A 16,557-nucleotide genomic window follows, 5' to 3' on the forward strand; every position below is an offset into this window, starting at 1 on the left:
TGTGACTTTCTGAGCAGGATGTATTGAGCAGAAAGTCAAGGTCAGCAATGTCCTTAGTCCTGAGGGAGGCCTCACTGACCCTGCTGGATAAATGTTGGGCTTGGAGTAGCACTTGAAGTCATGCTGGGTCCCCAAGCATCTGAGGGCTGGAATCCTATGAGCAGGTCACATAGTTCGGGGGTGAAGGCTCAGGGGCTGGGACAAGGCTGTTCTCATAAGGGTTGGAGTAGGGGCCACTGGATGAGCCCCCCTGGGTTTCCTGGGAGCCCCCTGAGCTGTAGTCAGTTGAGATGCCAGAGTCAGACACCACAAGGTACAAGTACTTCAGGTGGGGTGGGGTAGGGGGTAGCTCAGCGGGCAGGGCTCTTGGGCGCAGGAGCTGTGAGCTGGGATCCAGGATAGTATACTCAAAGCTGGCAGCTGAGGCCCCCTCTGGCCCAGGCTTCAGGGCCAGAGCAGATGAGCAGAAGGATGCTTCTGAGGCTTCATCCATGGCCGCCATGTCCAAATCACCACCAGGCTGTGGGAGGTCCTCACTGGCCGGCCTCCGGGGCAGCAACCACTTGTCCAGCACCAGGTAGGTGTCTCGGGCATGTTCACTGCCCACCGGCTCCAGCAGGGACCCCTCATCATCTGCGGCTGGTTCCACTGCTTGTGTCACCCCCCAGCAGCGCTCAGAGAGAACTTCCAGAGGGGCAGGTGGGTCCTCTGCAAAAGGGGTGCAGGGGCTCCACCACAAACATCCATCAGTTTGGTACAGCCACAGCTGGGGAAACAGCACCAGTCTGCTCAGAGACCTGGGGATTGGCCACAGGAGCAGGGGAGCCCCAGGCCTTGACAAGACAGCCAGGCCACCTACCTGGAAATTACCCTTGTGGGTGGTGAAGAGACCCTCAAACTCGCCCTCAGGGCTTGGGATACCAGGCCAGATCTTCTGCTTCAGAGTCCTGGTGAAGCCAAAAGAAAAGTACCTAGCATGTGTCACTGGACATTCACCAAGACCCCCTCAGCACCAGTTGGCACAGATTCTCCTAGCCTCGTGTGGTCATGATGGAGGCAGACGAGTGCATGGGGCTGGAGAACAGAGGCTCAACCAAAGCATCTGCAGGGCCCTACAAAAGGGCAACTAGAACAAAGTTTTGACGGGGATGTATAGGTGTTCAATGTATACTGCCTTGTACTCCCTCTAAAACCCACCCAGGCCTGCCTGGATATCTGTTAGGTACCTTCCTTCCTCACTCCCTTCCATGGTACCCCCTTGCATTCAGAATAAAATCCACACTCCTTCCCACAGCTCTGCAGCAGACCCTGTGTGATCTGACTCTTGTCACCGCCCCTTACCTCATCATCTACCATTTCCTCCCTCACAGTTCGAACCATACAGCTCTTTTTGGCTAGGGGTCAAATCAGAGCTGCAGCTGCCAGCCTACACCACAGCCACAGCAATGCTAGATCTGAGCTGCATCTGTGACCTATGCTGCAGCTTGTGGTAACCCCAGATCCTTAACCCACTTAGCGAGGCCAGGGATTGAACCTGAGCCCTTAGGGATACTGTGTTGGGTTCTTAGCCCACTGAGCCACAACGGGAACTCCCATATGCTCTTTCTGCAGCTGCTTCAGTGTTCCAAACTCATTCCCAGCTCAGGGCCTTTGTACTTGCTGTTTTTCCTCCCTGCTTTTCAAATGTCTGCCTCCTTCCAGGCTTCAGCTCTCTGCTTTGAGGCCTTCCCTGGCCATCCTGCTGTGTCCCTATACCCCTTTTTTTTCTGTAACATTACTCGTCACAACTTATAACCAAATATCTGTTCATTCCCTTATTTGTTGTATGACTCAACTATGAGATTCACAAGGTCAGAGACATGTCTGGTTTGTTCTACATTTTCTCCCAAGTGCCTAGCACATAGTTGACACTCAATATGTATTTTCCAATCAAGTAAATAAACTTGTAAGAAAAATAGGAGATTGCATGGCAAGAAGGACATTCTAGGTAGAAGGAACAGTATGTGCCAAGATTTGGGGGTATGAAACCACATGGTATATACTTGGAATTATAAAAACCTCAGGATGTTTGTCATATAAAGCACCCGAGGATCTTGATAACAGGAGTCAGAGGCACTTAGGGTTAAATCATTCCATTAAGCTCATCTGGTTGATTTTACAATAGAGCTGATGAAATTGGGAAAGATATTAACAAAGGAATCCAAGAAGGGGTGCCACTGAAGTAGAAGGTAGAAATACGCCCAAGAACTGAGAATTTTAACTGAAAGTCTAGAACTGACCTGGCTTGCATCCCAGCCCTGCCACTGACTCCTCACTGTGTGACTTTGGACAAGTGCCTGCCCCTCTCTGAACCTAGTTTCCTCAGGGAAAGGGGAAAGTTGGTGGGGAAAAGTGTGAGCCAGGTGCCAGAATGGGGCGCTCACCGACGGTGGGAGAGCAGGGCGAGCACGGCCAGCAGCAGCAAGATGAGCACGAGGATGAGGGAGAGGGTCAGGATGAGGGGGTCCAAGTCTGGGGAGCAGGAAGATGAAGGCGTGAGCTTGCCTCATGCTTCACCCATCACCTCCTACACCCCTGCCTGAGGCCTCACCACTAGCTGTCAGCAGCGACGCAGGCTCGGACCAGGCGCTCCAGAAGCCACCGAAGCTCGGCTCTGCCATTCGCGCGCGTACCATGAAGGTGTAGCGCGTTCCACCCCGCAGGTTGCTCAGCACGCACTCAGTGCGGCCGTCGAGGATTTCCACCTGGGGGCGGGGCCCGGATGAGAGGCGTGGTCAATAGGGGCGGGGCGGGCCAAGAAGGGCATGTTGGGGGTGGGGCCTGATGGACCAAGCCAATCAGAGAAAGGACGAACCGAGCCCACTCTTGGGGAGGTAGGCAATGAAAGCAGGAGGCGGGGCCTGGGAAAGCTGGGACCAATCAGAACGGGACCCAGGTAGCAGAGGGCGGACTTGGGCTATTTAACAGACTGGCCAGCGCAGTGAAAGGACGGGACCCTGAGGAGGCCTAGGGTTTGGGACAAGGGGGTAGTTGGGATTGCGTCCAGGTGGGGTGGGAAAGGGGAAATTAGGAAAGAGAACAAGTTGGTAGATGTGGAACTGTCTTGGGCGGAATGTGGAGGGGCGAGGCCATAGTGACCGTCTGGGTGGGACTTAGAGGTGGGTGCTATTGACTGTGCAGCCCTTGGGGCTAGGAGATAGGGGCGGGCCTCACCCTCTGCACGCCCCCTGCGGCGTTCTCTGTCGAGATGTTCACCTCATAGCGGATAAGGCTCGCCATGGGTGCCCCAGGCGGCGGGAGCCAGCGCAGTACCACGTGGCCACTCTCTTCGGCCCGCCGTGCCAGCAGCCCAGCGGGAGGGTCTAGCAGCACTGCGGAGAGCGGTTGCTCAGTTGAGCAGAAACTAGGACCCCTCCTTAACACTCCCCCTTTCCCAGTGCACTTACCCACTTCGTTGATGTGGATGATACGGTGGTAGCGTGGAGCGCCCGAGGAAACCTCAGTGACGCGCAGCTCTAGGGGCACGAAGCTCGACGTGTCGGCTGTAGGCAGCGAGCACCAGAAACGCACCGAGCCGCGGGCCGTGGGCCCTTGATGCAGGTGGCATGGCTTCCACGGCTCACCCCTGTTCCCCGAGGAGCCAGCGAGGGAAGGGAGCAATTTGGGAAGTATTGCCCTGACCAAGAGCGCGTTCTGAACACTACCACCAGGGGGCGTCCCAGCCCCGACGTACGCGACGCCTTGGTGCCGATTTGGAGCGGTGTCCTCTCAGCAGTGTTTGGGATCGCACTCCAGCAGTGAATAAGGGACTGTTCCAGCCCCGGCCACTAAGGGGCGTGTCAACCCTGACCCCGCGGGCTTCCCACTAGTGACCACCAGCAGAGGTGCCATCCGGCCCCGACACCAGGAGACATCCCAAGGTGCGAGCTCCGGGGAACTTTGCCCGCCCCGCCCATCCCCTACCCCTGTAGGGCGCTCCACCTGCTTCGTTGGACTCACTCAAGCTGGTAGGAGAAGCTGTAGTCTTCTGGGCCTACTCCAGCGCTTCCCGCTTCCTCCCAGAAGCACACCAAGTCCTCCAACCGCTCGGTGAAGCACAGAAGCTCTTCAGGCCCGCGGGCTGCCAACAGGGCCGCTGGGGATGAGGGCAGAGGAGGGGGTCAGGAGACCCGAGACCCGTCCTCGTCCTCGGGCCAAGGCATCCTCCCCTCCCTCCCGCTGCCTGTGCGAACCGATAAGAAATGTCCCGCCCCGCGCACTGCCCAAGCGGGGGCCCTTCCAGGGGTCCGCAGAAGTGGTGCCCCCCGAACTCCCAAGCGTCGGTTGCGTGTCTTACTGTCTCGCTACACACACCCGCCCACCCCGAGACGGGCTGAGCTGAGCGCTGCATTCAAGGCCTCCGCTTCCCGCGACCCGACCCGCCCCAACTCAAGACATGCGTGCGGGTGAGTGTGTGTGTGTAGGAGGCGGGGCCCCCTATCGGCCCCGGCAGGCTCCCGGCTGCCCGATAGCGCCAACCGTGCCCCTTGCCCCCCTCCCTCAACTCCGCGGACCCAGGGATCTGGCGTCTGCTTGAAAACCGTGTTTACAGTAGCCTGCGGTCCGGCCCCTCTGACTAGGACCTAGGTTTAATCCTCCCTCCCCCTCTAGAGGGTCGGCTCCCTCACCTCAGAGACTCTAGACAGCAGGGCCTAGACCCAGCACCAGCTCTTTCCCATTTAGGGTTTAGCATGTTACCAGGGTCCCTGAAAAGATAAAACAGGACTCTAATGCCCCTCTGTAACTTCTCTGCTAGAACCCAGCCTGGGGATATAGACCCCAGCATGCTATATCAGGTCCCAGTCTAGGGGCTCAGATATCAGCTTGGGCCCCCAGAACATAGATTGAAGGTTCAAAAACCGGCATAGACCCCAGGACCCAGGCTGGACGTTCAGGCCCCAGCATTTCCCTCCAAACTCAGGTCCATCCTTACCTTTGCTTTCAAACTTGGCGTCGGGGGAGTTGGGTGAAGGAGCCCAGGTGGCCCCAGCTAGCAGAAGACAGAGGGAGCCAACTCCTGGCCAGAGGGTTGCCCCGAAATGATACATGATGCAGCCCCTGCCACGGGGGGCCCAGGGCTCCTGCCCCCCCTTCTTCCGCCCCGGCACAGTCCACAGCTGGGTCAGCAGCTGCCTCCACCGGACACAGCTGACCAGGCCCTTCCCGGCCAGGCGCCTCCAAGTGGCAGCTCCCCCGAGGGGGCGGGACTAGCAGGCAGCCAGGGCTGAGATAAGAGAGAGGCAGACGCCCTGCTGGGCCTGGAGAGGGCAGGGGCCCTCCAGAGCCCCCGTGGCTCCTTGCGGGTGGGGGTGGGAAGAGCTCTGGTTTCTGCATGGACACACTTTCTTTGCTGTGTGATCCTGGACAGGTGACTTACATTATCTGGTCTTTAGCCTTCTCATCTATAAAACCTGGCTTGGCACATAGCAAACATTCCGAAAACGTAAGCTACTGATATTATCATACTAATCAACATCTCTTCCCCGTCTGAGGAGGAAAAAAATAATTGTAATAATGAGGCACATTTGAGTGTTTGCACACTGTTGGGCAGTGCTGCCAGACAGCATGCATGAATGAGCTTGTGTTTGTAAAATTACATGTATTCTGGAGTGTGAGATTTCATTTGTGATTTTTTTGGAAAAAGACTTTTAACGCTTATGTTTGTACACTCTTGGGATTTTATTCTACAAGGAGTGTGCAGTTCTTTAATAATCTTGAAAGTATAGAACAAACCATAAAAGCTATTCCCTTGAGCTAAGCTTAAACTGAGGTAAAACCCCCGAGACAGAGGTACCTGCCTGGGGGAGGAGTGGTACTTACCTTATTGCATCAGCCTGCCATAGATTAGCCAATCAGAAAGCTCCATTCCCTGGAACACAGTGATTGGTTCAGGGAGAGCATGTAACACAAGGGGACCCAATAGGCTTCCATCCTGAGCCTTTTCCTTGAGTTCCTAGGAAAAGGAGGTGCTGCTTTCTATTGGGTGATGAGGGATGCAGGTGGAGTAGCCAAAGACATCTTTGTCACTAGGAGGGGAGAAACTGTGTGATGATGAAGCTAATGTGGACTTCTGTACTATCTATTCCCTCCACCTGTAAGATTCTTCCTCTGAGTATCCCCAAGGCTCACTCCTTCACTTATTTATTTATTTATTTATTAGGCCATCCCTGGTACGGGGAAATCCCTGATCCAGGGATTGAAGCCACACAACAGTGACCCAAGCCACAGCAGTGACAACTCCAGACCCTTAACCTGCTGCACCACCAGGAAACTCTAACAATACTGAATCTTTAAACATTACACCATCAGGGAACTCTCCCACACCTAAACTTGACTCAGGCCTCTGTCTAAATATCACCTCCCCAGTGAAGCCTCCTTGATTACCCTATTTAAAATGAATCCAACTAGGAACCATGAGGTTGTGGGTTCCATCCCTGGCCTCGCTCAGTGGGTTAAGGATCTGGCGTTGTTGTGAGCTGTGGTGTAGGTCACAGATGTGGCCCGGATCTGGTGTTGCTGTGGTGTAGGCTGGCAGCTGCAGCTCCGGTTAGACCCCTAGCCTGGGAACCTCCATGTGCCACAGCTGCAGCCCTAAAAAGACAAAAACAAAAACAAACAAAAGTAACCCTCTCACTCCACACTCTCCCCATCAGCCCTTAAACAGTTTAGTAGTAGTAGTAGTAGTATTTTGCATTCCCTATACTTATTATATCTAATATGTATTTGATGGGGGCTTTTTTTGGTCGTTTTTTTTTTTCTTTGTAGGGCCACACCCTTGGCATATGGAAGTTTCGAGGCTGGGGTCGAAACAGCTACAGCTGCTGGCCTACGCCACAGCCACAGCAATGTGGGATCCCAGCCTCCTCTGTGACCTACACCACAGCTCATGTCAATGCCAAACCCGCAACCCACTGAGCGAGGCCAGGGATCGAACCCTCGTCCTCATGGATACCAGTCAGGTTCGTTACTGCTGAGCCACAACAGAACTCCTGACATTTTGTTATTGATTCACCACTTTCACTAGAACATTTTGTTCATTTCTGTATCAGCAGAGCCTGGCACACGGTAACAAGAAATCAAGAAATATTTGTGGAGTAAAAGATTAGAGAAAAACCAAGCTGAGAGATGTAGAGAAACCGTTGACCTTGTGTTAGCCACTGGATAGAGCTGTTCTGAGTACCCCTGCACTTTTAAAAGCAGAAGTTAATGAGAATCTCTTCCTCAGGAAATTGGCATTTGGACTGCGTGAGAGAGAGAGAGGCAGAAACTGTAAGCTGTGATTAGGAGAGGCACACTAGCCCCAGGGGTGAACGCATGTATTCTGACACATTGCAGACAATTCAGATTTGAATCTCAATCTTGTGACTTACCATGCCACCTTGGCTAAGTTACTTAACCCTCCCTAGCCTCACTCAGTTTTTCACGTATAAAATGGGCATGATGTGCCTCCTTCATGGGGCTATTATGAGGATTATGATAGATTATGTCAAGTTTTGAGAACATGCCTGGCACATAGTAAACATTCAGTAAGGATAGCAATTATTTGCTTAAGCTAGTTTAAGAAGAACATTGTTATATCTGATTGGTCTTTTTTTTTTTTTGGCTTTGCTTTTTAGGGCTGCACCCGCAGCACATGGAGGCTCCCAGGCTAGAGGTCAAATCGTCAAATCGGTGCTACAGCTGCCAACCTACACCACAGCCACAGCAACACCAGATCCAAGCTGTGCCTGTGACCTATACCACAGCTCACTGCAATGCCAGATCCTTAACCCACTGAGTGAGGGCAGGGATTGAACTCACAACCTCATGGTGCCTAGTCGGATTTGCTTCCACTGCTCCACAATGGGAACTCCTATGTCTGACTGGTTTTAAGGTCTTAATACTTAAGAGGGAAAAAAATCTGTATTGTTTTGTGTACTTAACTCTGCTTTTTGTTTGGTTTTGTTTGGTTCATGGATTTTTTTTTTTTTGCCATGCCCACAGCATATAGAAGTTGCCAGGGGAATTTAGGGTTAATAGATGCAAACTATTGCCTTTGGAATGGATAAGCAATGAGATCTTGCTGTATAACACTGGGAACTATGTCTAGTCACTTATGATGGAGCATGATAATGTGAAAAAAAAAGAATGTATACATGTATGTGTGACTGGGTCACCTTGCTGTACAGTAGAAAATTGACAGAACACCGTAAACCAGCTATAATGGAAAAAAATAAAAATCATTATTAAAAAAATAGAATAGGAGTTCCCGTCGTGGCGCAGTGGTTAACGAATCCGACTAGGAACCATGAGGTTGCGGGTTCGGTCCCTGGCCTTGCTCGGTGGGTTAGCGATCTGGTGTTGCCGTGAGCTGTGGTGTAGGTTGCAGACGTGGCTCGGATCCTGCGTTGCTGTGGCTCTGGCTTAGGCTGGTGGCTACAGCTCTGATTCGACCCCTAGCCTGGGAACCTCCATATGCTGCGGGAGCGGCCCAAGAAATAGCAAAAAGACAAAAAAAAAAAAAAATATATATATATATATATATATATTGTCTAGCAGAGTACTTAAGCAGGGGAAAAAAAAAAGTTCCCAGGGACTGAATCTGAGCTGTAGCTGTAACCTACACCACAGCTGTGACCTATGCCACAGCTGTGGCAACGCCAGATCCTTTACCTACAGAGCCAGGTGGGGGATCCAACACATGCCTCCACGGTGACCTGAGCCACTGCAGTTGGATTTTCTTTTTTTAACTTTATTTATTTATTTATTGTCTTTTTGCCTTTTCTAGGGCTGCTCCCGTGGCATATGAATGTTCCCAGGCCAGGGGTCCAATTGGAATGTAGCCACCGGCCTACGCCAGAGCCACTGCAACATGGGATCTGAGCCGCGTCTTTGACCTACACCACAGCTCACGGCAACGCTGGATCCTTAACCCACTGAGTGAGGCCAGGGATCGAACCCACGTCCTCATGGCTACTAGTCAGGTTTCATTACTACTGAGCCAAAACAGGAATTCCTTTTCTTTCTTTCCTTCTTTCTTTCTCTCTTTCTTTCTCTCTCTCTTTCTTTCTTTCTTTCTTTTTTCTTTCTTCCTTCCTTTCCTTTCCTTTCTTTTCTTTTCTTCTTTTTGCCATTTCTTGGACCGCTCCTGCGGCATATGGAGGTTCCCAGGCTAGGGGTTGAATTGGAGCTGTAGCTGCCAGCCTACACCAGAGCCACAGCAACACGGGATCTGAGCCACGTCTTCAACCTACACCACAACTCATAGCAAGGCTGGATCCTTAACCCACTGAACAAGGCCAGGGATCGAACCTGCAACCTCATGGTTCCTAGTCAGATTTGTTAACCACTGAGCCAAGACAGGAACTCCTTTCTTTTCTTTTTTAAAATTTTTGTCCTGATGAAGAATGAACACGGGGCACAGGCATAGAACAAACAAGACAGACTCCTGTTTCATGACTTTGGTCACTATTTTCATCCACTTCTGTTGCTTCTGAAAGGTCTGCAACAGTTACAAGATTTCTTTGGGGGAGAGTCTGACCCCCGATGCTCTGCCTCTTTCTATGTTTATGGGATGGAGTTCTCCACCAGCCACCCCATGGCCTGATGTCTTTGGAATAGGGATCTGGTGCCAAGAGGGTCAGAAGGATGGGGTTCAGTGAGGTTGGGGGCAGTTATAGGTTATGGAGCACAATGGCCTCTATGGGGAAAGGGGAGCTTTCCAGGGAACAGCCTCCTCCCCACCCCCTGGTGATAGAAGCCAGGCCCCTTTCTGCCCATGGGGCCATGTCCTAGAAGATGAGGAGAGCCACTTCAGGCAGAGGAGATTGAAGTCGTGTGCCGGACCATCTCCTTCCGCCGCAGCACAAAATCTCCAGGGGCGGCTGGGCTCATTGCGTAGAAGACATTGGCATTGTCAGGAATCAGGAGTTCTGGACAGGCATGGAGAGGATGGTGAAAGGCCTGCACAACCTCATATTTCCCCTACAAAGACCTAAGTAAACTTTCACCCTTTACCCTGGAGCCCGAGCAACCTTGGGTCCCTTTAGCCAGTGCTAAGCCAACCTCATTCCCCTTTCACTGGGAACCTGGACAGCTTCCCACTCAAAGCTTGCCCAACCTCATGTCTCCCCCACCACCAACCAGGGTAACCGCCTGCGATTTTCCTCTGGAATCTAGACAACCCACAATACAGCTTGAGCAAACTCCAACCACCCATTCCAGTCAACTTCCAGTCCACCTGTAGCCAATGCCCTGCCAAGGTCATGCTGCTCTCCCAACGAACTTGGACAGCTTCTGACGTGCCACTTCCAGCCTGTACCACTTGTGGGCCTTGCACATGATACATGGACAAGTATTCCTTCCTCATGTCCTGCCATCTTCATGTTGCATCCTTTCATAGGTCAATCTCTTGTTCTCCCTTTTGAAAACTGGACAACCTCCTACTCACCTCTACACTGAATAACCTCATGCTTCCCTTCCCTGAATTTCGATACCATGGGGCCTTCTCCCATGCCAAGCTCCGATAACTTGAGTCCCCATGCTGAGTCTGGACAAACTCATTCCCTCTCAAGGCCAAGCCCAGAACCCCCTTCAATCTCTCACTCCACCAGGTCAAAACTGAACAACCTCATGACTCTACAAATGTAAGCTTAGATGACCTTCTTGCACTCCTTCTCCCACCTGACCCTGGGCAAGCTCATTTTCTCATAAATCCTAGGAAGATAGCTTTAGTGCCCTCTTCCCTTGCCCTGAGCCAGGACAACTTCATGACCTCACATAATGAAGGCACATATATTTTTCTGCCTCTTACCCTGGCCCTGCTTCCTCTGACTGCTACTCTGTGCTAGAACCACCTCAGTTAATTTGCTGCCCTCCCAGCGTTCCCTCAGCCCAGGATCCAAGTTGTCCCTGCTCACCCCTGTCCCCAGGAAGGACTTGAAAGAGCTGGTAGTCACGGGCCCAGGGCTGGGCCACATTGTGCTTTTCCAAGGCTCGCTGCACCACGCTGGGGGCCTTGTCCTGACTAGTGAGCTGGGAAGAGAGGGCGGGAGGTTAGGTAGGATGAGCCCCAAGGGCAGGGCTGCCCCAAGCAGATTCCAGGCCCAGCACCTTACCAAGATGCTCCGATACAGATTCCCATGGTCATTGTTGATGCTGATGCGGATGACTCGGGCCTCTGAGCCCTGCTGCCCAGGGAGAGGGATGCGAGGACCACTCAAGGGCAAGGCCAGGGGCCGGGGGCCTGGCAGGTCGGGGCTCAGGGGCAGCTGTAGGCAGTGGAGATGGAGGTTGAGTGGTGAGAGCATGAGGCCCCTCCCTCATTGTATTCAACACATCTTCCTATACACCCCAAGCCTGGAGACATGCAACTAGGGTACATACACAAGCCCACATCTATGCAATCCCATCACATACAGACCTGCATGGCCTCTTATGTACAGTCACACATGACCCATGTTCATACACAACCCATGTACCCAGAGAGCAGCAAGCAAACACATAGGTTCGCAATTGTTGGACGTGCACAAGCCTGTGTCCACGAACAACCCTGCACGCAGATACTGTAGATATTCACAGCCACATTTCCCCTCCAGGTAAGCACATTCCTGGGGACAGATATATCCTTGCAAAAGTGTATAATTGTGGCCCAGAGTGCCCTGCGGGTAAGGGGCTTTTCTGGTCCAGACCTGACCATAACTGATGGACAGTCCCTGAAACAGGACCATGGAGACGCACGTGGTCTCCCAGGCATACACCCAGAGTGCTCAGCCAACTGTGTGTATAGTCTCTTGTGTACATACCTGGCCCTTAAATCCTGTGCACACACACATACACACACACACGCACACACACAGCCCTGGCTGCCCAAGGTCCCACATGCACACACAGTCCTGGTACCTTGATGCTGGGGCCCTGGGGCCCTGGAGAGGCTGGAGGACTGCCAGCTGGAGGGTCCCTGGTTATAGGACTGGATGGGGGGGATCTTGGGGACACACTGGGGGAGATGCAGAGTCCAAGGTTGGGTGGCTGCCCCGAGCTCTGACCCTGCCATCTCATCAAATGGGAGGCTCACCTGGAGGTGGAGAATGAGGGGTCCCCAGGGCTCCCACCAGGAGATGAGCCTCTCTCTCTGGACAGCTTCCTGAGAATTGGGACAGGAGATGAGGCTGAGATCAGCCTCAGTCCTGGGAGCAGATCCCATCTCTGCCCACATCATTCCCCAACTTCTCCCTGAGACTCACGCACTGAGGCGCTTGGTGAGGCTGATTCGCCGCCGGACACGTGGGGAGCTGGGGCAAGAGGCAGCCGGCGGCTCAATGACACGGGAGATGCGGTAGCTGAGGGGTCAAGATGCAGATGGGGAAGGTGGGTTGGAAAATGAATTCGAGTCAGTCAGGAGCTGGGTTTGTGGTGTGTAGAGAGGTGGGGGCGGGGCTAACAGCCAGGGATTGGGCACCAAATGTCAGGGTCAGTGTAACAAATGTGGTCATTAGTTTCAGGATGTTATTAGGGATGAGATGAGATGGCTTGGTTGGCAGGTCACACAGGGATTCACAGAGTGGGACTGAAGCTTCAAATTGGGTCAAGGACAGAGTTCAAAGTCAGATAATCACTGGGATCAATGGTTAGGGTGATGGATTCAATAGAATGAAAGGAAACCCTTGGGCAGTTCAGTTGGATGCTCTGACCTGGGGTCACAAGTCAATTTATATGTCAAAGTTGGAGTCAGTTGCTCAGAACTGGGGGTCAATAATTGGGCTCAGAGAGTCAGATAGGGGTCACAAATGGGGTCATGGGTCAGAGAGGGCCAGGGGTAGGGATGAGAACTGATGGGCTGGTTGAGTAGAATGGCCAGCTCCATGCTAAAGGTTGAATTTAGATGTGGGATTTCCTGTGGTGGTTCAGCAGTAGTGAACCCAACTAGTATCCATGAGGACTTGGGTTTGATCCCTGGCCTTGCTCAGTGGTTAAGGATCTGGCATTGCTGTGAGCTCTGGTGTAGGTCACAGAGGTGCCTCAGATCTGGTGTTGCTGTGGCTGTGGCGTAGGCTAGCAGCTGTAGCTCCAATTTGACACCTAGCATGGAAAATTCCATATGCCGCAGGTGCAGCACAGAAAGAAAGAAAGAAAGAAAGAAAGAAAGAAAGAAAGAAAGAAAGAAAGGGAGAGAGAAAGAGAGAAAGAAAGAAAGAGAGAAAGAAAGAAAGAAAGAAAGAAAGAAAGAAAGAAAGAAAGAAAGAAAGAAAGGGAAAGAAAAAAAGAAAGAGGAAAGAAAGTCAAAGTTTGGGATCAGAGGTTGACTGAGGCTCTCAACTGGGCTGGAGACAGTGCAAGGTGACAGGCTGCAGGGGAGGTCAGGGCTGGGAGGTTGTCTTAGCAGCAGCTGGAGAGGTACATGAGATAGGTGGACCCAGTGTGTGATCCAAGGTCAGCCAGTCGGGGAGATCAGACCAGGCCACAGGTTGGTCACCTCTGCTCCTCGCTGAGCTGGCACTGAGCACGCAGGGCAGCCAGGACAGGCAGGCGGGGGCTCAGGCAGTAGCTCTGACAGCGCCTCTGCAGCTGCTGGATGCGGGCCAGGATCTCCCATTCCTGAGGGGGCGGCCTCTGAGACCCCACCCTGCCCTGCCCCCACCCTGGACTCCCCACTCCCCACACCCACTCAGGTGCCCACTTACCTTTCTCCTCTTCTCAAAGTTGATGAGATCCCCCTGGGGGCAAACTTTATCTGAACTGGAGCCTCCAGGGTCAAGGATCAAGGGTCAAGGTCAGGGGCTGGGATATCAGGAGGCCCATGCACTAAATGAGTTGGGGTCAGGAGCAGGAGCAGGATCAAGGGTGTGCTGTCAGGAGGCCCGCTGTGCTGAGGGTGAATGGTGCTGGGGTCAGGAGGCTAGGGTCAGGGCTCAGACCTCCAGTATGTCCGGCAGGGCTGTATCCAGCATAACCAGGTCCGTGAGAAAGGTGCCAAGGTAGGGGACAGGCCCTGGGGGCAGTTTCTGTAGCCCCAAGAGTTCCAGTCACTCTCAGCCCATCACCAACCCCATCACGTTCCAATCCCTTCCCCGAGGATCCCGCTTGTCTCTCATCCCGACCATCACTCACTGAGAGCAGGCTTCCTGGGGGGGTGTCCTCCTCTTGGGATGCCTTGGTGGCCTCGTCCTGGGGGGGGGAGAAGGACTGAGCAGTCCTGGGGCCTCTTTGACCCCTCCCTCAGGGAATATACCTCCATCCTAAGTGGTTGTAAAGGCCATACCCAAGGGAAAGTGAACTGGGTTGGGGGTGCGGGGAAAGTAGATAAGCAGCCGGGGGCAGGTACCACCAGCAATAATGAGAGGTGGGGCTCATGGGTGCCATGGCCCCCAAGACTGGCCTTATCACAAGTGAGAACCCTTGTACTTTGGTGGTCCCCCAGAAATGCCTTGAACCTTGCCTTCGTAGCATTGCTCTGCCTGGTAATTAGGGGTATAAGGGATGGGGCAGGTTTTTTTTTTTTAATTTTTATTAGAGTTGATTTACAATGTTCTGTCAGTTTCTGCTGTACAGCAAACTGACCCAGTCATATATATATAAATATATATATATTCTTTTCTCTCATTATCCTCCATCATGTTCCATCACAAGTGATTAGACATAGTTCTCTGTGCTATACAGCAGGATCTCATTGCTTAGCCACTCCAAATACAATAGTTTGCAACTACTAACCTCAATAAACTCCCAGTCCATCCCACTCCCTCCTCCTCCCACTTGGCAGGCTAGGGAAGTTCTTTTTCTTTTTCTTTTTACAGCTGCACCTGGGGCATATGGAAGTTCCCAGGCTAGATATCACATTGGAGCTGCAGCTGGCTCACGCCACAGCCACAACACTGGATCCAAGCCGCCATCTGTGACCTATGCCGCAGCTTGCAGCAATGCTACATCCTTGACCCACTGAGCAAGGCCAGGGATGGAACCCGTGTCCTCACGAACACTATGTCAGGTTCTTAACCCAATGAGCCACAACAGGAACTTGCACTGTCTGCCCATTTGGGGCCTGAATCCCTCCAAGGGCAGGAAATGTGTCTATCAGGTTCTTGGTGGAGCCTCCTGGCAAGCACCTGGCACACAATAGGTGTTTAATGATGAGCTCCTTGTTCCTTGAGCCCTCATCCTTATTTGAGACATTCATTCACTTACAGATATTTACTGAGCATCTGCTCTGGGCCAGGTACTGTTCTGAGTGCTGGGGAGGTGGGAATGAACAAAACAGACAAAAATGCTGGCCTCTCAGAGTAGATATTAGCAAGGAGGAGATACAACAAGCAAGCTAGACATGGAAAGTGAGGACAGGCAGAGATAAGGGCAGTGGAGGGGGGGCGCTGAAGGTGCTGGAGGTGCAGGGAGGGCCTCTTGAGGGCGGGGACCTTGGGGTAGACCCCTGCAGGAGGTGAATGTAAAGAATGTTCTGGGCAAAGGGACAGGCTTCCTGTGCCATTTATTCGGGATTCACCTAAGAACCCTAGGTGAATTGCAATTAGAACCCAAATCTTGCCTGCAATAAGTCAGACTTGTTGGCACACATTTTTCAGTCTTGCTTATCAAAGTCAAGTCCTTAGCATTTTTTTTTTTTTTTTACTCTTTGTTCTGACTCTGGCCTTCAATGACCTTTTCCCTGTAACTTCTGGTATTTGTTGAATGAACAAATAAGGTGGCCACAAAGTGTGAGCTATAATGAGGGCAGCAGAGGCAGTAAAAACGTAGGGCTGCCCACAGACAAGAGGAAGTTCATTCCTGAGGCATAGGGAAAGGACATTGAATGTCATGACAATGACAAGCAATGCCCTGCCAGGCCCCAGGTCCCCTTCCTGGGCTTGGGATCTGCGGGGGCCTCACCCATCTGTACCTGGGAAAGAATCTCTCTGCTGCTGAGGTGGTTGTTTTCATCGGAGAAAATCTGCGAAAGTTTCCTGAAAGTAGATAACGGTTCCCTGGGGAGACAAGAGAGGGGTCAGGGGGTGGCAGCGGGGGAGAGTCAGAGCTAGGATGAGGTGGGCCACCCCCACGACCCCACTTCTTGCTCACCGGCTCACTGCCCCCCAGCTGCGCTTGAGCCTGTAGATGGGGTTGGACTGCAGAGCAGACAGGATGGCACGCAGGGAGGAGAAATTCCGCAGTTCCCGGCAGCGCTGGGGGGCAGGGTGGGGGCTCGCTAGTCACACCCCAAGCCTGATTCCCACATCCGATCCACCTTTGATTCTGTGACTTGGGATCCCAGGTCAGACCCTTGCATATCTCGCCCCACATCTGACAAGCCACCCAGATTCAGTCTCCTTCCCCAGGGGCCCTCCTCCCTCCCCCACCTGCAGCCCCAGCCCCTCTGCCAGCTGTCCTTCCATTCCCTTCCTCTGACCTTGGCTTCCCGTGTCCCACTCCCTGCTTCTTCCAGGGCCCTAGACGGACCCATAGCATATCTCCCAGACCAAGACCCAGACCTCCCTCCTCCCCAACATCAGTCTCACCCCGAGGTGTCAACTTTCTACCCCCTTAGCCTTGCAG

General features: G+C 52.8%; 3 protein-coding genes across 18 annotated transcripts in view; 1 reads left to right on the top strand and 2 right to left on the bottom strand.

The window, feature by feature from the left end:
* Positions 1-5,222, bottom strand: EPOR (erythropoietin receptor; the record flags this gene model as incomplete). Its single annotated transcript, NM_214292.1, is given in 8 exon segments — positions 1-766; positions 860-947; positions 2,424-2,511; positions 2,591-2,744; positions 3,214-3,371; positions 3,447-3,625; positions 4,000-4,135; positions 4,973-5,222. Coding segments are annotated over 8 exon segments (1,530 nt in total). The 3' UTR covers positions 1-154.
* LOC146405501 (uncharacterized) overlaps positions 4,291-16,557 on the top strand; it is a 27,608-nt gene continuing 15,341 nt past the window's right edge. For both annotated transcript variants that reach the window (XR_014837634.1, XM_085012981.1), the window contains exon 1: positions 4,291-4,445. The gene's annotated coding sequence lies outside the window, so the exon portion shown is untranslated. The remainder of the gene's footprint in view (positions 4,446-16,557) is intronic.
* The window catches only part of RGL3 (ral guanine nucleotide dissociation stimulator like 3), a 14,542-nt gene continuing 7,454 nt past the window's right edge, over positions 9,470-16,557 (bottom strand). For 3 of the 15 annotated variants that reach the window (XM_085012944.1, XM_021083876.2, XM_021083875.2), the window contains 12 exons: positions 16,084-16,187; positions 15,905-15,989; positions 14,128-14,184; positions 13,935-14,021; positions 13,701-13,733; positions 13,493-13,614; positions 12,264-12,359; positions 12,095-12,163; positions 11,920-12,016; positions 11,136-11,288; positions 10,938-11,052; positions 9,470-9,950 (listed from right to left, as the gene is read on the bottom strand). In XM_085012944.1, the coding sequence (XP_084869070.1) occupies positions 9,832-9,950; positions 10,938-11,052; positions 11,136-11,288; positions 11,920-12,016; positions 12,095-12,163; positions 12,264-12,359; positions 13,493-13,614; positions 13,701-13,733; positions 13,935-14,021; positions 14,128-14,184; positions 15,905-15,989; positions 16,084-16,187 (1,137 nt within the window). In that variant the 3' untranslated portion in view covers positions 9,470-9,831. Of the gene's footprint in view, positions 9,951-10,937; positions 11,053-11,135; positions 11,289-11,919; positions 12,017-12,094; positions 12,164-12,263; positions 12,360-13,492; positions 13,615-13,700; positions 13,734-13,934; positions 14,022-14,127; positions 14,185-15,904; positions 15,990-16,083; positions 16,188-16,557 lie in introns of those variants that run through there. The other 12 variants (XR_014837613.1, XR_014837612.1, XM_085012942.1 and 9 more) reach the window with 12 other exon arrangements.

Source organism: Sus scrofa, chromosome 2 (genome assembly GCF_054392235.1).
Source record: "Sus scrofa isolate SSC_HxYL_T2T_F1_AM1 chromosome 2, Sscrofa_HxYL_maternal_Yorkshire_Landrace_v2.0, whole genome shotgun sequence".
Taxonomy (NCBI): domain Eukaryota; kingdom Metazoa; phylum Chordata; class Mammalia; order Artiodactyla; family Suidae; genus Sus; species Sus scrofa.